This window comes from Monodelphis domestica, chromosome 8 (genome assembly GCF_027887165.1).
Source record: "Monodelphis domestica isolate mMonDom1 chromosome 8, mMonDom1.pri, whole genome shotgun sequence".
Lineage (NCBI taxonomy): Eukaryota > Metazoa > Chordata > Mammalia > Didelphimorphia > Didelphidae > Monodelphis > Monodelphis domestica.
Genome location: NC_077234.1, coordinates 87631630 through 87657264, shown reverse-complemented (window position 1 = coordinate 87657264; position 25635 = coordinate 87631630). Strand labels below are relative to the sequence as shown.

Below are 25635 nucleotides of genomic sequence, written 5' to 3'. Positions count from 1 at the left end.
GTAGCTAATGAAATTAAGCATTTGATGGATAGGCAGTGTGTTACAATCGAAAGAGGAGAGGATTTGGTCCTTGGAACATTCGGATTCTGTATTTCTTACCCACGTGACTTTGTCAAATTACTTAACCTTCCCTGGCCTCAGTTTTCTTTTCTATAAATTGAAGAGAACTTGATTTCAATGACTTCTGAGGTTCCTTCTTGCTTTTAAATGGATGATTCCATCAGCCTATATCCTATGAAAGTAACCTCCCCCAAATTAAATCAGTAAGAAATCATCTATCATATAATATAAAAGCAGTTTTGACTTTGGTGAGGCTATGAAAGGTAATTGCCAGTGGGCCATCGTAAGCCCAGAAAAGGCTGATATAATCAGAATGGCTTCTTTATTCTAAAGGAATATTTGCTTATGTATGATGAGATACATCTTTGAATGATATTCTTCATTCATATATTGATATAGTTTTGCAGTGATTGATATACTCTAGTTATATATGCTATTTAGTTATGACTAAATGTTTGCAAAAAACCAATATGTCCCCTAAGATGAGAGAGGACATGTTTATTACAAGATGTTATACTGACATACTATAATTTTAGTCAAAACACACATGAATATTTGCTTGAAATAAAAAGGATTTATCTATTATTGTAATTACTCTACAAATATAGACTGATATTAGCTTTTATTTCTCTGCTGTGTGTAAATTCAAAGTTTTAAGCTGCTATGTTTGGTCTTTTTTTTTTTTTACTTTTAAAACATTATTTTATTTGGTTATTTACAAACATTATTCATTGGAAACGATGATCATTATCTTTTCCTCCCACAGCCCCCCTCCCACCACTTCTTCCATAGCCGGTGCACAATTCCACTGGGTTTCTCATGTGTTCTTGGTTCGAACCCATTTCCATATTGTTGGTATTTGCACCAGAGTTTTCATTTAGAGTCTCTCCTCAGTCATTTCCTCTCAGCCCCCGTAGTCAAGCAGTTGCTTTTCCTCAGTGTTTTTATTCCCACAGTTTGTCCTCTGCTTGTGGATAGTGTTTTTTAGATCCCTGCAGATTGTTCAGGGACATTGCATTGACACAAATGGAGAAGTCCATTACCTTCGATTGTACCACAGTGTATCAGTCTCTGTGTACAATATTTTCCTGGTTCTGCTCCTTTCGCTCTGCATCACTTCCTAGAGTTGTTCCAGTCTCCGTGGAATTCCTCCACTTTATTATTCCTTTTAGCACAATAGTATTCCATCACCAACATATACCACAATTTGTTCAGCCATTCCCCAATTGAAGGGCATCCCCTCATTTTCCGATTGTTTTGTCTTTTCTTAAAAGGGATATTTGTCTCTATTGAGACTGATTAGGAAATATACAAAACAACCTCAAATATTTTTGGGGAAGATATTAAATAGAATTCATAAAAGAACCAAAAACTCCTGTACAAACTGAAGAAATACTAACTAGTTATCCTATTGTCCTTTGTATGCTGTGAAATTTAATCGAATTATTTATTAATGTTACCGAACTATCTAGGTAACAATCTATGAAAATTAAATCCTATAAAATATTTGACTACTGAATTATTGTATTTCAGTGAAAAAAAGTTTTCTTGCTGCCTCTGCTAAGTGTGGACAGTTCTCACAGCATTTATGATATATAACTGTAATTGTTTCAAAAGTAAAATATTTCATATCTACTAGCGCTTCTTTCTAAGGAACTTCAAGTGGTTCGATCAACTAGGTTTTACCTAGCTACCTGGCACAGTGGTTAGAGCTCAATGCCTATTGTCAGGAAGATCCAACCAAGTTCAAACCCAGCTTCAGTTATTTATTTTACTATTTGACAACTGGACTAGTCACTTCATCTTTGTCTCAGTTTATTCAAATTTAAAATGGGAATAATAATAATATCATTTACATCCTAGTATTGTAATAAAGATTCAATGAGATAGTTTTAACTTGATTAGCATAATGTCTGGCATATAGTAAATTTTATGTAAATGTGTAAAAGTGAATATCCTTGATGTTATAATAAAGGTTCTTCTTTACTGATAATGTGGCTTCAGGAACAGGAACCGTGTGAAAGGGAAGGAGCCTAAGCTAATGTAGGTTTGGCTGTTGTCTCCCTCCCTCTCCCCTGTGATACAATTTTCTCAGTTATCACTCTGTGTCCCTTAAAGAAATGACTTACAGGGATCTGAAGATAATTGTCCCTATCAGCTACTCTTGGGGACAATTTCAGTGCCTCTCTCTTGGAGAGGATCTAGAGGTAGACCCCAGCAAAGGTGCCTTACCTCTGAGAAGGTGACTTCAGGCACTCCTTGAGTCTTGTGTCTCTGATTCTATATTGTAAACCCTTCCACACTATATTGAGACACTTGACAAATATCTGACTGCTTTAAGAAGGGTTTAATACAGAGTCTCAGGTAACTGGGTGAGAGTAAGAAGGAATGGGCTGCCTTATTATTTCCTGCATGGTACTTGATCTGAAAGGTATGCAATGTTGCTCAATCAAATTTCTCTGTCTGTCCCAACTAAAATAATCCCTCTATAGGCTTAATTAACTATTTTTCCTATGAGGTTACAAAGAAATCATTCCAGGAAGGCAGGAAGGGAGCTTTACTCTCCTTTCTGAGAGTACACAAACCCCCCCCCCTCCCCCTTAGGGGTCTGAGATAGCTTTTCTTCAGATTGAGGGAGGTTAGAGATATTTGTTTAAAGGAAGATCAATTTTAGGCTTGAAGATAGAAACAGGATTCTCTCAGATGTCTTCTGTGATTCTCAGCCTCCCAAACTGGTCCTCTCTGTTCCAAGTCCTTGATCAGAAGTCCAGTGGCTCCTCAGAACTCTCTCAGGTCCTTTTCTTCTTCCCAGAAGCCTTTGCTCTCCAAATGCCCCTGGTTCTGTCTCAGTCCTCATGTCAGGGTTCCAAAGCTTTCCTGCCCCACTCCCATCCTTGCAAATGTTAGCTATTGTTATTATTATTATTTTCCCTAACACCTTCTGAAAATAGAAAAATCAGGTAATCATGAAACATTTAATAAATGCTTACTATGTGCCAGGCACTGGGGATATAACGAAAAATAATAAACAATTTCTGTTCAGATTTTAATGTTAAAAAAAGTCTCCCTTTAAATTGATAAGAATATAATTAAATTTAGCATTTTAAAGTATATATTTCATGAATTGAAATTAATAAATGTAAAATATGTATATATATTATAATAATTAAGCACAAGATTGTTTGGAAATGAAAGGACTAGAATTTGAGGGATTAGGATAAGTTCCATGAAAAAAGACAATATTTGAATATCTCTTTACAAAACTTTCTGGGGGGCAGCTGCATGTCTCAGTGGATATAGAGCCAAGCCAGAGACAAGGGATCCTATCCTTAAATCTGGATGTAGATACTTTCTAGCTATTTTACCCTGGGCAAGTCATTTAACTGCCATTGACTGGTCTATATCCATTTTCTGCCTTAGATCCAGTACTTAGTTTACATTCCAAGATGGAAGGTAAGGGTTTAAATAAGAAGACTCTCTGAGTTGTAATTAGGGAGAAAATACATTTCAGGAAAGTATAATGGCCAGGTCAAAGACACAGAGGGGCTGAGAAACAGAAAGTAGACTAATTTAGCTGGTTTGTAGAACTGAATCAGAATGAGGTTGAAGTAACATAATGGAGCAATGGTTAATGGAGATGGAAAACTAGATGAAGGTTAAACTGAGAAATCTAGATTTTTTTTTTTCTGGAGGTAAAAGAAAGTCATGGACTTTATTGAGGAGAATAGTTGCATGGCCAAATACTGACTTAAGAATATTTTACTTATAGATAAAAAAGGCCCCTGGGTTCTAGTACCATTCAGGCTAATTGAGAATTGCCTTTAGGAGGTATGTCATTTAATCCCCAAAGGATTTCTATTAGAGCACCCCCCAAAAAAAAAAATTACAGTTTTTCTTTTCTGCTTGACATTTCCTAGAGACATACTCATTTCTCCCAACTTATGAGAACGTCTAAGGTGGTATCCTCCTTCAAGGAGAGAGAACTTGGGATTGAAGGGGATAAAATGGAATTTACTACTGACCAAATGCTTATGTATTAAGTTCATAATAAGAATGAAAGAAAAGAAGTAAGTCTGGTTGTTTTTTCCACAAAATAACTTCCTGTCACCCATATCATAGCTCAATTTGGTGATGGCTCCTTCTTTCTTTTATGTTCTCTGATTCAGCCTTTGTATTTCTCTGTTGGTCTGTGTTTCCATCTGTCTCTTCTTTCTTAGCTGAGACATGTGGCTCCCAGAAGAAGCTATATTGAGGTAGGCAGCCAAATTCTGAGCAGCTCACCTCTCCTGTTTTTCTCTGATTCTGAGTTCTTGGGAAAATGGGACTGGTTTTTTTGCCTCACTTTGTATCCTAAGCTCTTAGTACAATGGTTGGCACACAGGAATTACTTAATAAAAGCTTATTCACTTTTGATTTTGTCATACATTCATTATATCTTATTTTATTGCAATTTTTACATCACCTCACTCCTTTGCCCAACAAGCTGTCTCTTGTACAAAAAAATGACTACAAAAAATAGAAGTAGGGGAAAGAGTTCAACCAAACACAACAATATTTCAAAAATATCTAATAGTGTATGCAATATTCTGCAAAATCTCCCATGGGTGTAAGCTTCAACAATATAATTACACCTGATTCAGTTTTGTTTTTATTCATTGTTTTTGTATTTTTGTGGTCATTTCCTGGATTGCTTTCCTAGTTTTGTGTAATTCACTTTGCATCTTTTATTCTCATAAATTATTTCAAGATTCTCTCAATTCTTCATAGTTGTAGTTCCTTATGGTATAGAGATTTTCCATTTCATTCATATACAGTTGATTTGTTTAACCTTTCTGAGTCAATAGGCATCTACTTCCAACTTCTTTTTATTAAACAAATGTGAGATTTAACCTTTAATTTTCCTCATTCCTTGTAAGCCAACCATCTAGTCAATAAACATTTATAAGAAGCTATCCTAAATGCTGCAGAGTGAAAGAAAAACAAAGGATAGTCCTTGACCTCAAAGAGCTTACAATCTAACAACACATTAAAAGAAAATAAAAGGAGAACTGGGGACGATACCTTATTTAGTGACCATCATGATGTCCTGCTGTCTGGTGGAAAATGATGAGATACCTACCCTTGGCCCCTTCCATTACTAGAGGATCTTGGTGGAACTCCCCAATGTTCACTATCCACCTGGAATAAAAGCTTAATCATTAGGCAAGAAAAAAATTCATATCTTTTGGGGTAAGTCATATCCTGCTCCTTGACGATACAAGGGAAGAATCTTTGCTAGTCTCCTACTAGGGAGTGCCCATGCACGTTCTTTAGGAAATAACATTGTTATATTGGTTTTCTGGTTATGAGAAAACCTGAAAGATGAGCTTGCATGTAGAATCCACCCAATGTGAGTAATAGATTCTGTGGACACATAACCTTACATGAAATAATGTTACAGGCACCAATTAGTTCCATGAGAAAAATGTTTTAATTTTCATCTTGGGCATTCAGCCGAATGACATTAAATGGATTTTGGTTATAATATATTAATGATGCTATTTCAAAACAACTTCAGTTGGGCAATATTTTGTGAGGTATACCTGAAAATGTGTGTGTGTGTGTGTGTGTGTGTGTGTGTGTGTGAGTGTGTGTGTGTGTGTGTGTGTGTGTGTGTGTGTGTGTGTGTGAGATGTATAACCTAGATCAAGCTGCTTGCAATCTCAGGGAGAGGGAGGACTGAGACAGAGAACTTGACACTCAGAATTTTGGTAGACTTATGTTTAAAATTGTTATTACACGTAATTGAGAAAATAAAAATTTATTAAAAATAAAAACCAGAAAGAATTTTATACTTTTTTAAAAGTGTATGCCAGCATGTGTTATTTTTCTCTCAGAAAAACTGGGCCAAGTTTAATCATTGACCCAGATACTGAACTTTTATCTTTTACAGTCAGCTTAATACTTTTTGTTGATTATTAAATCTGAATTATTAAATTCATAATCCAGTCCCTTTTGATCATTTACTTGATTTTCTAGGACTCCTAGGGAACTTGATTTTCTAGGACTCCTAGAAATTATCTCAGAGTGATTTTAGTACATTATATTACACGTATGTTATAATTTCTTTAAAACTTAGTAGGTTTTTGAAGATTGCTAAAGCTAGGAAAAAATTATACTGAGGGCAATCTTGAACTTATCTAAAGATGGACCTCAGATGAATTATCCACAGTCTATTGCCAGACTCCAACTTGAAATCTTTCCATCTTGCTAGGACCTGCTGGGACTTGTGTTCCACTGGCATGGTCTTGTAGAATTCAGAGTCCTTCCCATGCTACGAGGCATTTTTCTTGAGTGAAGGAACTTTGGTTTTCCATGAAAAATATTTATGCTGATCAATAATGCTTACCAAAATCTTCAAATAAGGAGGTGCTTATAATAGCCAGTAGCATAGTTACATCTTGATGGCATTTTGACATAAGCAAGATAAAATAGGAAATTGTGCTTTCTAAATTGCTGATACAGATTTTATTATTGTTTTCATAGAGCAATAGAGCCAGAATCAAGATTCCTGTTGCAATTGAAGCCCTGAGGGCCAGAGATGTGAAAGGTGTTACCCAGGCTGTCAGCACTAGTTAGTACTAGAGCTGGTACTCAAACCCTTTCCTGAGTTAATCAGAGAAACATTGATTGAAAGCTCACTGGGATCTTAGGGGTCATCAAGGCTACCTCCCTCACTTTTCACATGAAGAAACTGAGGCTGTGAAAGGTTAACAATTTGCTCAGGGTCCCAAGGCGAGTGTCTGAGGGAGGATTTTAACACCAGTGTTCCTAACTTAAAGTTCAATTCTATATCTATTATGCCACCTGGCTACCATTCTACTTTAATTCTTCTCCATCAGAATCCATGGGAAAAAGAGCATATTCACAGCAGTCTTCTCATACTTTCAGGTGCTTAAAAGATCCAATAAGGTCCAAAAACAATGTTTATCCTGCTCTTATAAGTATAGTGGTCAGGTAGGGATATGGGAAGGTCTTGGGATTTCTTTCATTTGGTGTAGGAAACAGTCAGATGAACAGACTCCATTTACCAAGGCAAGTCTGGTGGTGTAACTTAAGAGACTAAGAAAATTTCCTAGAACCCTTTGAGGTTAAAGGACTTATACAATGTCACACAATGAATATGCCTCCAAAGGTCTTAAATGCAGGTTTTCATGTCATTAAGGCTATTACTTTATCCACCAACCCATGCCACCTCTCGAAAATCTCATGTCCAAAATGAAGGACAAACAAACCTTGCTTTCCCTTTACTGAACAACTCTAGAGGACTAAGGCCTTTGTTTAAATGTTCTCTCTATTGATAGTTAGAAAATAATAGCAGTAATAATGAATTTATATATTGCTATACTTAGCAGTCAGTTTATGCATTAACTCAATTGAGCCTTTTGCTAACCTATGGCAGTGTGAGCACTCAGAAAGCAGAATTCACAAAATTAACTAGGTTTCGTGTCTTTGTGATTTTGATATAGAAAATGATGCCACTCTGCTACTACAATTGCAATGAGAAGTAAATGATGGTCATTGCCACAATGTGGTGCCGACATTGGCCTTTCAGTAGCGTGGGCTCCTGCTTGTGTAACAAATTAATAGTGTGACCTCTATATAAAAGCCCTGGGTGGTCTTTCAGGGTCCTTTCAAGTAGTTTGTATTTTAGTTATGCAGTGTGAAGTCTCTGAGGCTTGGACAGCTGGGGCTTGTTCCTCATCTGACACAGATGATCGCAGCTTCTTGTCCAAATGCATAAGGCAAATGGTGCCAAAAGGTCAAAGCTGCCCCCTGAGACTCCAGGAGTGTTCATGGTTCAAGACAACTGAAGTCAAAAACCAAAGTGGCAAAAGGTTAGGAAGGGTCTCCATAATTGAGAGATCTTTGTTTCCTCTTGGTTCCTCTCTCCTTTAGGTGTTCTTGAACAAGTGGTCTTGTTCCTTGTTTGTCCAGCTTGAGCTTCAATTCAAGCAGGTTGCCATTCCTGAAATCCATCTAAAATAATTAATGGGACTGGATCTCCTTCATCAGAAAAAGAGTACCGCGTGCCATTTATATATCTCTCATAGTATGAAAAAAATCATTTGGGGGATGGATGTGCCTTTACAGAAACCTCCTCCTGGAGAGTTTCCTTAAATGTTAGCCAGAAATCCCTAAAGGCAGCCACTTCTCTAGCATTCTAGCCACCTACTGGACTAAAATATAGTAATTGAAGGCATCAAAAGCAACTGATAAATCCTAGAGATTTTGTGGCCAACGTGCCTAAAATAGGCTTCTTGTAGATGGTTTCCATCCCTCAGAGAGGTCTTGGTGATTTGAGTTTAAGACTTTGATGTTGGCAGTAATTGTTTGCAACTGCTGAACTAGGGCCTGAAGGGGTTACTGATTTCTTCTTCTCTCATTTCACTAAGTGTACAAAGGGAGTGGGAGTAGGTATTTTTGCTTTTTTCTGCTCACCAGAAGATGTGCCCTAAATACAAGAGGAAGTTTTGAACCCCACAAATATGTGTTCTGTTTGGAGAGCTGATCACCCTTTGTTTCTTTGCTTTACAAAACTTATTGATTCCTCCCATATAACAGACCCTCCCTAATCCCAAATCAGTCTGCAACTAAAATGAAAATAGCTCCTTACTTTCTAAAACTGTATAATAGGATGCACATTAAGATACACTCCTGTGCTTCTTAAAAGGCTGTAAAATAGAAAGGACAGGAAAACTAATTCCATCAGGTTGAACAGTGTTCTTTTATCAAACTTTCATCATATCACATTTTCATAGACCATAAATGTCTCTTCTGAAAAGGACTTTAACTGGTTTTTTTTTTTTCAGTGACTAGAAAATACTGGATATTTTGTTCTCATAAGCAATAACTATTTTACTCCCTTTGGAAACTCAGTTGCTACCTGTAGCAGATTGAAACTACTTAATTTGAATGCTTCCTTCTTAACATTCCTTCCTTATCTGACTGTCCTTGTTTCCTCAATTCTTGCTCTCTTTCCACCAGTCCTTGTAGATGTAACTTATCATCTTCAGGTTAGCATATGTTTTGTTTTCTGCCTCCCTGTTCCTTCCTTTTAATTCATAGCTTTGGAAATGCTGCTTCAAACTCAATGGTTCCCTGAAGCCTTTTCACATATACTTGACTATACTATAACTATTCCATCATGCTTGGAATTTAATTAAGCACATGTCTATCAGAGACAGAGACAGAGACAGACAGAGAGAGAGAGAGAGAGAGAGAGAGAGGCGGAGTGAAAGGGAGGAAATGAAAGGGAGAAGGAGAGAGAGACAGAGAAATTTTATTATTGTTGCTACGTTTTATGTATTTTCATTCATGTTTTTTTCTGCCTTGACTGTTTTTTTGACTTTCTAGTGTACCCAATATAACACAGTTCAATTACATTCAGCAAACACTTACTAATCACCTACTAGGGTACAAGGAACTGTGTGATAGGACTACTATTATGTGAGCAATCCCTGCTCTCAGAGAACTTCTACTTTGCCTTCAGTGTTTACTTGGTACGGAAGAGCAGTAACGTTTCATAGCCTGTTTAAATTCACAATAGACTCCATTGTAAGAACTTCTAGCATGGTATCATTAGATTTCATTTCATGTGTGGAACATTTAAGGATTTATATATTTCTGTATAAAAAAAAATGTCACCTTCTTCTGAAAGTATATATCCTCAGGATCATTGTAATAATATATTTTCAAATGGAAGTATGACTATTTTTAGGGAAAAATCTCAACTCTTGATAAAAATTCTAGGCATTGGCGCCCTAATATAAAGTTGCCCTCCCCACCCTAAAGTTGTTTAGTTTTTTAAATAGTATTTTAGAGTATATTGTATTTAATCATATATATATACATATATATATTACTGTGCACTTAATGAATATATATTAGCAATAGTTTTTCATTTTAACACCTACATGATACAGGCTTCAGAAAAATTGCTTAAAACCAGGAAGTAAAGAGAAGCTGCACAAAGTATTGGTTTATTTGAAATCTTTTGCTCCTCTTAGAGCACATGTGTTTCCTGATGAAGAAATATTTGAGCATAGTGTTTGGACAGCTAATTCTGCTAAGATTTCAGTTCATTTCTTTTGTGTGGTTTTTCCATTACACTGCCCTCAAGTATGCCACAGCTGCTGCATTCATCACAAGCAAGGCGCCAAACTGGGTCAGGAACTCCTACAGAGTAAGTGATCTCTTATCGGTACTTTGACATAAATTGTACTCTTATTGATATCAGCATTAGTGTTTTATGGATCTCCAGATTTCGGTGTACTGGGGCTGCTTAGGTCCACTTGAAAAGTTTCATCTGAAGCCCATTAAGACCATAAACAAGGAAAATCAAGTGTTGTTTCCCTAAATAAACCATGTACCATTTTTACTAATTCTTTATTTTTGGCGTTCTCTTTTATTTTTATTTAAGTGTTGACAGTGATCATAGAAAAAGAAACACTTGGAGGCAAGGGAGTCATTAAGAATAGTGCAAATGGGCTTTAATGGAGATAGTATTCTTGCAATTCCAGCAAACATATCTTCAGCAGGTATACTAGTATCATTTCATCCCATGTACTTGTCTCATAGCTAGTTTAGCTATCATTTCCCAAGTAACTGAATTAGCAGGTGTTTTTTTTTTATTATGGAATATCAAAGTAATTTGCCAAGAAAATGAGTTATCTGTGAGGATAAAGTACTCATACTTTCTTCCAGGCTTCTCTACTATCAGCTTTCCACACCTTCCCATATTCTTTAGAGGCCTTAAGGAACTGGAGAGATCACTAAAATGCTCTCAGTCACAGTAATCCTGTATATTTTATTTCATGTACTGAAAAACATTATTTTGAGAAGCCAATTCCAGGAACCTCTTTCTGTACCCTCAATCTCCTAAGAATTCTACTAAGTGTTTTGCAATTTCAATTACCTCTTCATATTCTTCCCCCCTCCCCTTGGAGTTTATGGCAGTGTAAAATCTTGGCATCCCTTTTACCCGTTTTTCCAAAATATAGATGTGCCCATTCCCTCTGGAAATTGATAGAGTATTACAGAATTTAAGATATGGAAAAGAGCTTAACAATCCTTTTCTCTACCCACAGATCACAAATGAGGCAACTGAGGCACAGGGAAATTGAATGACTTGGCTAATGTCATTTATTGACAGCACTATATTTAGAACACAGGTTTTCTGTTTCCCAGTAGAATCCTCTGACTTTGCAGGTTCAAATACCACTTCAATAATGCTGTCAATCCCTAATTGAAAACAAAGTCCTATATTTCTCACCAACTGTGGCGCTTATTAAATTAAATTCTCTACTACCTTATATTCTAATGTCAAATACAGGATTTCTGCAATTCTTCCCTAAGTCATCCTCAGAACTCCATTTAATCATTTTAGAGTTCTCTAATCAGGTAAAGTTGGGATGGCTATTTCCTTTCCTCTCCATGTATATCTTCGGTTCAGCAATTTTATTTTCTGCACTAAAACTCAAATATGCCCATTCTTGTCTGTCTTACTGCTTATACTTCTTGCACATCTCTACAAATCTCCAAGCTTCTTCCTACTTCCTGCTTCTTGAAACTCCTTAAAAACATCAACAACAACTTTTACCTTTGGTCTTAGAATAAGAACTGTGTTTTAGTTCCAAGGCAAAAGAGTGCTGAGGGCTAGGCAATGATAGTTGAGTGACTTACCCAGGTTAATATAGCTAGGAAATGTCTAAATTCAAATCTGAAACCAGAACCTCACAAATCTAGGCTTAGGTCTCAGTTTACTAAGCCACCTAGCAATCCACCTGATCATCCTTTTTTTCCCATTTCATTGCCTCTATTAAAGTTATCTGCAATACTTTGAACTTAAAGTAAAGGTGTTCATCAAAAATCCCTCTTTGCCTTTAAATTGTAGCTTAGCCTTCTCTAGATAAACTTCCTTATATTAATAGCAGCTTATCTTCAAACAGACTGTGATCAAAAACATTAAGGACCATTCAAAACTGAATGAAAATGTCATCTCTGTTTGAAAGAGATGTATTAGTAATGCAAATGGAAGGTTATACACACTAGTTATTAACATAATACAACCCATTAGAAGGTTCTCAATGAGATATTCACTCTGAAAAACTAGAGTGAGGAAGAGGGAATTAGAATTGTTTTCCCTTTAGATAAGGGTATTGTTAAGGCAACTAGGTATCAACAGTGGATAGTGTCAGTCCTGAAATCAAGAAGATTCATTTTCTTGAATTTAAAACTTGCCTCAGAATGAATCTGTCTGACCCTGGGCAAGTCACTTATTCCTGTTTGCCTCAGTTCCTAATCAGGAAGGAAATGACAAACTATTCTAGTTTCTTTGCCAAGCAAACTCTAAATGGGGGTCCAGAAGAGTCAGACATGACTGAAATGCCTAACAACAACGGAAAGGTTTCCTTAAAAAATTGGAACTATCATCCCTAAGGTTTTTAAATGGCCCTAGATATTCTTGGTTTCTAGCAAAACCACTAACCTATTTGGAATAAGACTTTCTATGGGACTATAACACATAAAATGTAATATGTAATAATAGATTGCTTACTGATCGAATGTAAGGAATAATTACTTGACCTCGAGTCAAGAGATTTTGAGCCCAGTTCTACCATATTGGTTTGGGCATGTGTAAATATCAGTATTTAAGCTCAGTTTCCTCTTCCATAAGAGAAGATAATACCAGACCTATCAGCTTAATAGAGTTGTGACATTTTAAGATGTTTATAAGTAATGGAATTTTGGAGTTGATTTTAGAGTTGAATTGGGCCACTTAGACCAAAATCTACAATAGATTTTGCTTATTCCTATCTACAACATATCATCTTTCCTTAAAAGCCTTCAGTGACAAGGAATTCATTGCCTCCAAATGTGACTGACCCATTCCACTTTTGAACACATCTAGTTATTAAGAAGTCTTTCCTTATATTATACCAAAATCATTCTTAATATAATTTGTAGTACTAGTTCTGCCCTTTGGAGGCAATTAGAATATGATTAATCATCTTCCCTACAATAACTCTTAAAACCTCTCTAGACAGTGATGTTCTTCTTTTTCCACTCTCACAAAACATCCCTATCCCTGTTGTCTGTGATGAGAGTAGAATTACTGGTTTATGTTGTGAAAAAGTAGTAGTTAATTTATATCTTGTTTTCCTCTGGAAAAGAACAGATCATGAGGTATTAGGTGTCTCAAAATTTCCCATAGCAAATCATACTCAATCTAAAAACTTGGACAAACAACCTTTAATTTATCATTGCAATTATTTTTCAGCTCTCTTGGGTTTTTCCATAATAAACATAATTTTCTTATTTGGAGCCTTTCTGTTTATTTTTATTATTTATTTTAAGTCATCTTGTCTCCTGAAGCATTCAGTCAATTAAAGTTAACTTGATCACAAAACCAAACTAGGTTCTTGTGTCCAAGTTACAATATTTAAAAAGTAACTTAAATTATATTCATTAATGTAGTTACTTCATAAAAATGACAAAAAAATATCTAAAAATTTAGTAATTGTCACAAGAATTATTTGATCACTTTGAAATTCATGTAAAATATGTCATAATAAAATAATAATAGTTTCCTTTGAAAATAAAATAATATATTAATAACATAAAGGATCTTTAAAAGCCGTATAGAAATAATGTCATTCATGCAATGAGTTCTAAATAACACATATATGTCACATGAATCAGAGCAATAGGAATAAAAGTGATTAATGGTTCAGAAATTACCTATATATAGTATTTCTGTCCAGGATTGGAAGGATACATTGGTATTATTCCCTTTAGCCACTGGTAAATCTAGTTTCCACCAAGGTTAATGCATCATTATTCAGTCAGTCAACAAGAATTTAACAGGTACCAGCTCTGTGCTACACTGTGGTATGCCCTGGGGATACAAAGACAAAAGAAAAAAAAAGCCTCATCCTTTTCTTTGGGAAGATTACTTATCAAATTGCCATTTATTCTACTGAGGTAAACAACAGGTAAGAGCATAGTAAATACCAACATATATTCAAGGTTAAATGTAAGGTAATCTTTTTAAGACAGAGAGAGGAGCCTTACTAGGCAAAGAATTAGGAAAAATTTCATTAATGGGCATCATTTGGGCTGAACTTTTCCAGAAACTAGGGACTCTGATTGGGAGAGATAAAAAGAAAGAAAATGCTCCTGAGATAGGAAATGGTATGTCATATATGAGTGTGTGTGTGTGTGTGTGTGAGAGAGAGAGAAAGAGAGAGACAGACAGACAGAGAGACAGACAGGCAAAGACAGAGAGAGGAATGAGTAAGTTTGACTAGACCAAAGAAGATGTTTAAAGGGAGTAATATGTGATGGGTATGGAAAGGGAGATTAGAGACAGACCATGAAGAGTGAACAGAATAATGTATGTTTTATCCTAGAGTCAGTAGGGAAACACTGAAGTTTTCTGAGCAAACGAGTGACAAGGTCAAACTTCTGCTTTAGGAATATTACATGAGCACCTACATGGAGACTATATTTGAGAGGAAAAAGACTGGATACAAATTAGGAACCTATTGCAATAGTACAGGTAAGAGGATATGAGCACCTGAAATAAAGTTTGTGCCAGGATTTTTTTCCTGAAATAGGGCACATAGAAGGGATGCTGAGGAGGAAGATTCCTTATGTCTTGGAAATTGAATGTATTTCTGTCTAAGTCAAGGACAAAAAAGACTTGAGAATGATTGTAAGGATAGGCTTGCCTGTGACAGAGGTGCAGAAGTTAGGAAGAGAGCATATTTAAGGAAAAAAACATGAGTTCTCTTTTGAACATGATGAAATTGAATTGCCCTTAAGCCATACAAGTGAAAATTTTTATTAGTTGGTTGGAGATATAGGACTAGAGTTCAGGAAAATTGAGATAACATCTCAATATATATTCATTTTTAAAATATCTGGATAGAGATAATTGAAGTAATGGTAGTGATGAGATTACCAGAGGGAGCATAGAGAGAGATGAGAAGAGAACTCAGGACGGAGCCTGGGGGTACACTTACAATTAGTTGGAAGGACATGGATGACAATAAAAATATTAATCATAATTTTTTACAAATTTTGATAATTAACATTCACTGAACTCCTCCTCCCCCCCATATCCCTTTGTGGTATAGAGGTGTTGGTGAGTTAGCCTTGGAGTCAGACACTATACCAACAAAATCACACTTCTAGCAGATATAGCCAAGTTGCCAAGAATCTAAATCCAAACAGGAAATGAGTTTTATGCTTATCACTCAACCACCAGTCCAGTCCACATCTGAGAAGCAAATTCTTACAAGGCTGGTCATCAGGTGATAAATTTGGCAAGACCCTACTGACTTGTGAAGCCATCTGGAGGTGGGATTCAATGTGGAATAGGGGGAATATAGGATGGTTTTTATGCAAGGAGTCCCATAGTGATAAAATGCTAGACCTCTTGGAGAAGAATGAAATGTCATTATATTTCTTTTGCATTTTCAAAAGCTTCAAAATTAATATATAAACCACCCGATCTTCTTTCCATGAGATGTCAGTAGTCAAATGGTTTTTACCTCTTAAACATGAAGAAAACTCTGGTATACAGTGTTTTCTTGATTTAAAAAAAAAAAAGTCATCACAGTGTAATAATGAATATTATCAGTAACTGAAGTTAGATAATTTGCATCTTTCAAGCAACATTTCATGGATAAAAATAGACTCTTTCTCAATGATAGATTATTTCCTTGTGTCTAGGAATAAAATGGTTAGAGATAAAACTTGAAAGCAAATGTAATGCTACCCTTTCGTTTCTTTAGTCATGGAGAGTCACCTTGTATAATATTGTGCTCAATCTAAATAGATTATTCCTTGGTGTCTTGGATAACTTAGGGACTTTTCTTTAGAGGTGAAAAGCCATTTTTTTCAGATCAGCTGACTAAAACATATGGAATGGGATTGGGACCTAACTGTCCTTGGTTTTGTTTGTGCTGCTCTCGCCCATAATCTGTGCCTCAAATTAGTTCTGTACAAAGATCCATTTATAGTACAATTTTCTCATCTTCAAGCTCCTTGAGGATGCTTTAGTAAAGGAACAAAAGGAAACTTACACAGCCACTACCATTTCTTAGTTTTCTGGTAGATGGGGAATATCATGTAGTGATGTATCTAGGAATAGAAATGAAATGGGAAGACTATTAGTTTTGGATTTCACATTGCTCTTTGGGGCTAGCCACTATAGCCTTAGTCCTATTTCATTCAGGCTCTGATTATAGGAAGAGATACACTTTATTTTCTTTTTTTAACCAGATTGCATGGTGGCCACGGCTGTATTGCCAAAAGGAATAGAATTTTTTGGTTGCAGGGAGTTGTAAATACTAACAAAAGGGATTTCTTCCCTAAGCCAGCTGTGCACCATATTTAAAAAAAAAAAGGAACATGAAAAATACTAATTTAAACTGCAGTTGCTTGAGTGTATTTGGCATTATTTTTAGAACATAGAAAAATAAAAGATTGCAATTTAATCATTATTCACAAAACAAACTCTTAAAAGAGCAAATAAAAGTTAATTTTCATGATTACAGGATGATTTGAAAAACAACCACAAGAAAAAAGTATTTCAAAGACTTCTTTTTCTGACTGCCAATTTCATATTAAATAAATTATTTTCAGCCTAATTATAATGAAACTAGTAAAGCTACTGGCTATGTTTGGATTTCATTTGGACTTCCTATTAGAAAGATCATCTTTCCCAATTTAATAAGTGACTTTCAAATATTTAATGCTAGAAATTTTCATTAAATTAAAAATGAATCAGAGTATTTTTTTAAACTACCTTATTTTTCTCATCAGTTTTGTCAGGCTTCATCAAAAAGATAAGCAAAAATTAAAATAGCTCCCTTTGCTTATTTTAAAAGACATTAACACCATGAACTTAACCAGAATCAAAGTCCCATATTTGTAATGTGTTCATTCTATGGATTATGAAACTACATTGTGGTGGTAACTTGCAATACATCATTCTTTCAAATGATTCACTTGACTATTTCAGAATCAGTCTCCTTAATATTTATATTTATTTCAGAAGTGTGTTTTACATTGTGTGATGTTCTGCTTTGGGCAATTTGTTAATATATATTGGAAAAGATAAACATTCCACCATTCCTGTCCCATGTATCACTATGCAATAAATGACACGATGTCATCAAATTGAATAATTTACAAGCACCTCTAGATCTCTTGAATACTTTTACACTAGAAGAATGTGGTGAGTTCTTTTAATTAAATTGCACTGTGCCATGTGCTTTTTCCCTGAGGTTCTTTTGACCTTTCACCTCTTATTTTGTCTTGCAGGCACACCACTGTTAGTGAGGAGAAGCAGTGACCCAGCGCTGAGCCCACCTGCTGACTCCCATCCAGGTGCTTCACACCCCAGTGACCAGAATCTGAAACCTGTTGTACCAGTAAGTGGCCTGCAGTTCCCATTTTTTATAGAAAAGATTATAGAATAGCTAACTTATTTGGTAATAAAAATGCATATAAATATGTGTCTATATATGTGTACTTACACATACCAACACAGATACACCTAACATATATCCATACAAGTGGTCTCTATTCTGTGCTCTTTGCTCCCTACTCCAAAGAAAATATGCATTTATTCATGTATCTTATAAATGTATCATATATATATACATCAAATATATCTATCATGCTTCTTATGAAATTTCAGAGAAAATTACATTTTTCTTTTGTATCTTTCACAAAAAAAATCATTAATTTAACGTGACCTTTTAAGCCAATTTTATCATATTTTTATATATCATGGATTTTTAGTTTTAAAATAATTATTTGGACATTGAATGTTTAGGGGGGAATCATGAATATATATATATATACACACATATATATATATTTATAAGTCATTATAATTGACCAAATGCAATAATTTTACAAAGTTTCTAGTCTAAGTATTATGTCAAAATGTTTTTCAAAATTGTCTTCCCTATGATAGAAAAGTAACCATTTATTTTTTGGGTGAAAGATTTTATCATATATAGCTCAAAAGGAAGAGAGTACAGATAAGAATATATACTTAGTCCTAGGTTCAAATCTGGCCTCAGACACTTCCCAGCTGTGTGACCCTGGGCAAGTCACTTGAACCCCATTGCCTTGCCCTTACCACTCTTCTGCCTTGGAGCCAATACACAGTATTGACTCTAAGATGGAAGGTAAGGGTTTAAAAAAAAAAAAGAATATATACTTAACTAGCATTCTGGATACTCATTCATCCTCAATTTTCTATTCTGGTCTCTTTCTCTGACCTTACACGAATTTGAATGGCATTAATGTTTTTTACAGGAGAGGAGGAGTGTCCATTTATATATAAATATATATATATATATATGTATGTATGTATATAAAGACATTATGATGTAAAATACATACACAACCGTCACCCTCAACATCTATATCTAATGACATTAATGTTAAGCTCTGGTCCATTTGATTTTATTTATATATATAATATTAATTATTACATTGTAATAAATAAATATTAGAAATAAACTAAAAATCATAAATAAAAATCATAAAATATTATAATTATAATATAATGATAAATTATATTAACATTAATGTCATTAGATATAGATGTTGAGGGTGACTGTTGTGTATGTATTTTACATCATAATATCTTAATCTAATAGCTTTAATAATCCAGATTTCTAAAGTTGAATGAATCAATAATTATTAGGAAAGTCACCAAACATTTTCATGTTTCCCTTATTAAATAAGGAGGGATTTAGGAATGTTAGGAAAGTTTCAAAGACTCTATCTCTATTGACTCCAAAACTTTGTAGCTTTCTAGTCTAGGTGACAGGATTTTAGATTCGATGCTGTTGTCTAGGTAGATGATTCTAGTTATGTAATTCATCTCACCTTCAATAGTCTCATTTTTTCTTCATCTTTCAGACAAAGAGGCTCGACTAGGTCTCAAAGAATAAGTCCAGCTCCAGCATTCATTCTGTGATGAACTCAGTAACACTTACTTTTATAGTATTGAAGATATGCTCAGTGCTTTCTTCTAAACAGTCCTTTGAGGTAGTTAGTGAGACAAGGATGGACTATCTCCATAAAGCATCAGGGCTAAATTCTTTTTGAGGACATACATCCCCAGAAGGTCTTGCTCTTGGATTCTGTGCTCTTTACTTCCTACTCTCCAGTAAAATAGCACAAAGTGCAGTGCTCCTAACAAATGCCTATCTCCCCAAAGAAAACATATAATCACATAGCATGAGAAAAGTGTGGTTCCCACTACTTTGTGGCAAAAGGAGGATTCTGGGTGTTGGAGTGTAGACAAGCATATAAAATTCATTTGTGAAACCTAAAAGTGAGATAAGGGAAATACATGGTCTCCATTTGGCAAAACTTTACCCCCAGATGTACTTAGAAGTAATTACCCACCATTTGGACAACATGAAAATTTATGTTTTCATTCTTTTAGTCAGAAAACATTGATTAAACACCTTCTGAATAAGCATTATATTAAGTTATGTGTGGTGGAGCGTACAAAAGTTTTGATAAAGAATAGCCCCTGCATTCATGAATCTTATGGTTTATTTAAGAGATAAGAAACATACACCAACCAATATAGTATTATGATATTGCATGGTAGGTACTTTAGAGAATTACAAAGGGTTGTGTGTAAATTCCAAATGGTTAGGTAATTTTCAAGGCTCGGAATGGATGGGTTTTGGAGGATAGCAACGAATCAGGAAAGACTTCACATTTATGTTTAAAGCTAGTGAAATGATTTGGGTTCCAAATACTGTATGACAACTATAGATGTTTTAATTATTTGTTGCTAATTTTTTAGTTCATGGATTGGTGGTTTGGAAAGGCAAAGAGAATGTAGAAGAATAATTATGGTAGAGATGAGATAAGCCGCTGTCAAGGATGATATAGGGTGGATCATTGCATTGGGACTGGAGGTTGGAGTAGGTGGTTTTAGCCTCTAATTTCTTTTGAACATTAATATTAAGGTTTTTTTTTGGTACCTGATCAAGAGTAACTATTGCCTAGATGTCACATCGTATAGGTTGATCAATAATGACAAATCTGAAGAGTTAATGATCATGTGGTCTTGCAATAAGTAATAGGAAACATAGATGTTTAAAACAGCTGCCTTAAATTGCAGCATGATTCAAAGTTCATATTGGGATGGGGAAAAATAGTAAATTTTCCATTTCTTTAACTTGAGGGTTTAGATGTATGTAATTGACAGATGGCAAAGCCCCAAGTTGGTTATACTCAGTCATTCTTGAAAAATGAAACTAGTTTATAATCCAAAGCATAAGAAGCTACAAAGATAAATATTTGACATACTTTGATTATGTTGAATTATTAGCTTTAAAACTACAGTTAATGATTGCTATGTTTAATTTTACTTTATTAGATTTACTTTCAGGAAAAAAAATGTTTGGGGCTTTTGGAGGGGTTTAAGTTTTGGTATTATAAGGAATTAAAATTAAGGGCTTTACTAAAATATATGAAAATTATAAATTATATCATCATCACCAATTTAAAATATTTTAGCTCAAGTCAAAATGACTTTCACTAGTTTTTATTTTCAAAATAATTGGAAAGTGGAGAAATACAAAAAAGGGTTTGAGAAGATATATAGCCTATCACACTAAATACTGTTCATCAACTCAGCCCAGTACAACTTGTTAACCCTCCATCAGAATTAATCTCTCTATATAGAAGTCAGGATAGGAAAGCCAGATATTCACTTACCCAAGTTCCCTCCAAGATGCAATTTGAGCTGAAAATGATTATTTGTCAAGGGTGACTCCTAACGCTGACCTTTATCCCCAGCAATTCATGGCTTTTATAGTGACTTCTTGCCCCTTCTCCTCCTTACAGGGGTCAATCACAGTTTTCAAACTGTCTAGCTATGCCCATGGGGGCAGTGGGTTCCACTTCTCATCCTCTGGTTGTGTAAACTCTTTCCTGACTGAGTTGTTACCCATTTTAGCAAATGACTTGGGACCACTTATATGGGACTCTTATTTTGTGTCTGTTGAGGTACTAAGTAGGGGGAAAGAAAGAAAGAAAGAAAGAAAGAAAGAAAGAAAGAAAGAAAGAAAGAAAGAAAGAAAGAAAGAAAGAAAGAAAGAAAGAAAGAAAGAAAGAAAGAAAGAAAGAAAGAAAGAAAGAAAGAAAGAAAGAAAGAAAGAGAAAGAAAGAAAGAAAGAAAGAAAGAAAGAAAGAAAGAAAGAAAGAAAGAAAGAAAGATAGATTGATTGGTGACTAACCTAGTAATCAACCTTTGAACAGAGTTAATTCAGATGGTTCTCAGAAAACTACCTTCAGACAATTACTGGGTCTTTTGAGTGTGAGCTTAGGTCATACCCAGATCCTGTCTGTGCGAGCCCCTGGCATTTCATACCATAATGAAACTATTGGTCTAGAACTTTTATGGAAGGTTTTGTTTTCTTTTTTATTGTTATTCCAGATTTCTTATTATTATTATTAATATTATTTAAACCCTTACTTTCTTTCTTAGAATCAATACTAAGGATTTGTTTCAAGGTTAAGACTAGGAAATGGGGTTAAATGAACTTGTCTCAACAAGGACAGCTCAAAGTGTTTCAAATAATGTAACATTTAATGTACCCATTATAAGACTTGTCTTTCGCATAAATTACTAATTTATTTTTGCTCTTGATTCCCAAATTATTCATTCAGAGGCCAGAAAGTATTTTTCTGGGTGAAGGATTATTCATGGAATTTTACACAAGCAGAAGACCAAAAATCATTTAATTGTCAAATATGGTGGTCTTTTCTTAGTCTTGGATCTTTTCAACCCATCCACTGTTTTTGACACTTCTGACCGTCCTTTCTTCCTAGATCCATTATCTTTTCAGGGTCTTCCTGTCACCACTTCCTCTTGCTTCTCCTTTTATCTTTTTCCACCATTTGTTTTCCTTTGATTTTAGGCTAATGTATTGACCATATTAGGCCCTCTAACTGTGAATATACTCCATGATTTACTCTTAGGCTTTCTTTTCTCCTCATATGTATTCTTTCTTAACAATGCCATCAATTTTTGGGTTTAACTATTATGTCTATGCAGATGGCTCATATATCTTTATGTAGAAACAATCATTTCCCCAAGTTTTAATATCTATCAGCTATTAATTGAATGTGTAAGAAATAGCTCTTAACTCAACATCAAAACTAAACCTATCTTTTCCCTCAAACCTTCCCTTCTTTCAAATTTCATTCTGTTCAGGGAATTATCAGCCTTTCACACTTATAGGTCTCTAATCTCAGTATCATCCTTGATTCCTCATTCTTTTTTATACTACATAGCTAGTCATTTCCCAAATTTTCCCATTTTCCTACCTTTATAACAGCTCTCACATTCAAACCTTCTTCTTAAAGAGCTCTCTCTTTTTTTCAAGTCTTCACCTCTTCTCTGGATTAGTCCAGATGCATTAGTCCCCTGATTGGTCTCCCTCCTACAAGTCTCTTACAACTCCATGATTGTTATGCACTAATGCTACAGTGATTTTCTTAGGGACATCTAACCATTTCATTCCCCTTTCCAGCCAACTGCAATGATTCCCTTATTGCTTTTTGGATTAAATTTTATCTTCTGAGTTTAGTATTCAACACCCTTCATATCCTGTCCATGACCAGTCTCATTGAATATCACTTTTCCTCTCCCATACTGCGATCTAACAAAATTGACCTTTTCTCTGTTCTTAACAAAAAAATCCTCTATCAAAAAATCCTTCACCTTCATATTGATCATCCCCTATATCTTCAATATATGATCTCCGTTATCTCTACTTCAGAGAATCACTCCCTTCCTTAAAGATGCAGCTCCAATGCCTCTCTTTATATGTCTTTACTGATTTTCCTTCAACTGTGAGTGCCTTCACTTGCAAACTAGCTTTGTTTTATTCTCTCCATATTTATGTGTATCCTTGTGGTCTTCCCCATTAGAATGTAAACTCTTTGCAAGTGGAGATTGTTTAGTTCTTTGTATTTGTGTCCTCAGTTGATTGATTTATTATAGTTCCAGCTCCAGCACATACTAGCAATATTCTGTTGACAAGTCTTCATATCCATAAAATGGTGATTTTGTGAAACTTGGATTACCTATTTTATAGGATTATGTGAGAAAATAACTTTGCTATCTTAAATATACTCTAGAAATTTGACTTAATATTATTATTGGTTTGACTTTTAAGATCTACTATCAACCCAAGACCTTAAATCATTATGTGCTTATTTGAGAATGAAGAGAGAATTCTAAAGTAGCTAAGTAACTGGGTTTCTGGTGGTAGTTTCTTAAGCTATCCTGCTAATTGCTACTGTTGTTTTTACCCCTTAATGAATGTTTGTAGTTTTGCATTTACTCCCTAAGGCGAATTGATCATGAAGGGTGAGTAAATTAAAAGTGTGTTTCTGGAAATTACAATTCTAAATTTGTTCTTGGATAATAAATATAATCATTTGTTTCAGAGTGATTACCTTATGTCTCTCCAGCATTGCTAGAGAACCTTAAGAAATCATTGGTTTACTTACCAATAGATTGTATATCTAACCATTCTCTTTTTGGGGTTGTAGAAGAGATAAGGAGAGGGAGGGAGGGAGGAAGAGGAGCCCTGTTTAAGCGAAGATAAATAAGATTTAGAAGGCAGTAATTTTCATAGTTTGGTAAAATGATGGATAATATGTTGAGGCTTAGTATAATAGGGATGGTTAATGAAGTGTATACAAAAAAGAATGCTTTTTTAACATTTCAATTTTCCTTTCTCTTTTTTCCTAGCAAATAGAATTTGAATTAAACATTTTATTTTAATATAATAAGTTAATGCTTTATGACTGATACCTGTCAAAGGAGGACAAATAAGTAAATCCCCAGGTGGCTGTAAGAAAATTCAATTCAAAACACTTATTAAATACAGTAAGTACTCACTGTACTTAGCAATGAGGATACAGAGAGACCAAAATTAAATATTTTCTACCCCGCAATGTTAGAATTTCTGCTAGGAGATTGTAATATGTAAAAAGAGATGTCAATAGAAATATTACGTATTCAGTACTAGACAGGACTCATGAGATCATCTAGGAAAGACATCTCACTTCTCTCTCAATTCTTTCTGTATTCCACCACTTTCTTCTGACCTTTTTGCATTGTTTCCTTCCTCCCCTTACCCTCAATTTCCAGCATCCCTTCCTTTGTCTTTATCCATTAGAATGTAACCTTCTTGAGAGTAGGGACTTGCTTGCTTGTACTTATTTCCCCAATAGTTAGCACAGGGTCTGGCATACAGTAAGCATTTAATAAATGTTCCCCGATTTACCTACTTTAAACCTCATTTAATAAATGAGGGGAACTAAACCTACAGAGGTCAAGTGATCTTTTAGACTGGTAAAGTTGGATTCCAAATTCAAGTCATGGGACTTCATATGTAGCTACTCTTTCCATTGACTATATCATACCACCTTCATATAATTTGAAGGTAAAGAATAATCCAAGCTTGTTTGGTGGGGAATCAGAAATGGCTTTGGGCACTGGAATGCATGGCTACCTCACCTGGCAGAAAGGAGGATGGAATATATTTCCTGGATGGAAGACAACCTGTTCAAAGACACAGAAACCCAAGTTTGGAGACCATTTCTATCAAAGAACATGGACCACATGTTAGCACGAAATCTAAAATAAGAATGTTCAGGTAGGCTGGGGTCAGATTAAAGAAGGCTTTAAATGTCACACAGATGAATTTGTTTTTTGTCCTATAGACAGTAAGGAGATGCTGAAAAATATCTGAACAGGAATGAGCCATGTCAGATTCGTGCTTTAGTAAGGTTATTTTGGCAGCTACGTGGAAGATGAGTCTGAGAGGGAAGAGAACTAAATCAGGAAGGCAAATTAAGAAGGTAGTATAATATTCCAGTCATGTACTGAGGGCAAGAGCAGCTAGGAGGCTTTGGGAATTGAGAGCCAGGTCTAGAGAAAGGAGAATCCTGGGTTTAAATCTGCACTCAGACACTTCTTAGCTGTGTGAGCCTGAGCAAGTCACTTAACACCCATTACACAGCCTTTACTCCTCAACTGTTTGGCATTACAAAGAATTTATTTTTAGACCAAAGGAAAAGGTTTTTTAAAAAATGATGAATATTATATACTAAATCTTATGTGAATGAAGAGAAGGACCCCAATGTAGAGATGTTTTGATAGTAGAACAAACAAGGAGTAAAACTAAATGAATGTGGGGGCTAAGAAAGAAAAGGGGAGATTGACAGTTGTAAATATTGGGGAATTTGAAAGATAGCAATGTCCTTAGAAATAGAAAACAAGAAATGGTGGTAACTAGAGGATTAAGAGAAAAATTTTGTGCATGTGCAGTTGGAAAAATGTTGTTGATAGTCACTGATAGATACGAAAGAACTGAAAAATCATTGTAAGAAGACAGAAGCAAGCCAGTCGAAGTTATTATCTGTGGTGTATAAAAGCAGATCAATTATTCT

General features: G+C 34.9%; 1 protein-coding gene across 1 annotated transcript in view; it reads left to right on the top strand.

Moving 5' to 3' along the window:
* The window catches only part of PARD3B (par-3 family cell polarity regulator beta), a 1280476-nt gene that overhangs the window by 535485 nt on the left and 719356 nt on the right, over nucleotides 1-25635 (top strand). Inside the window, exon 4 of the mRNA XM_001365888.4 lies at nucleotides 17437-17546. Coding sequence (XP_001365925.2) covers nucleotides 17437-17546 — 110 coding nt within the window. The remainder of the gene's footprint in view (nucleotides 1-17436; nucleotides 17547-25635) is intronic.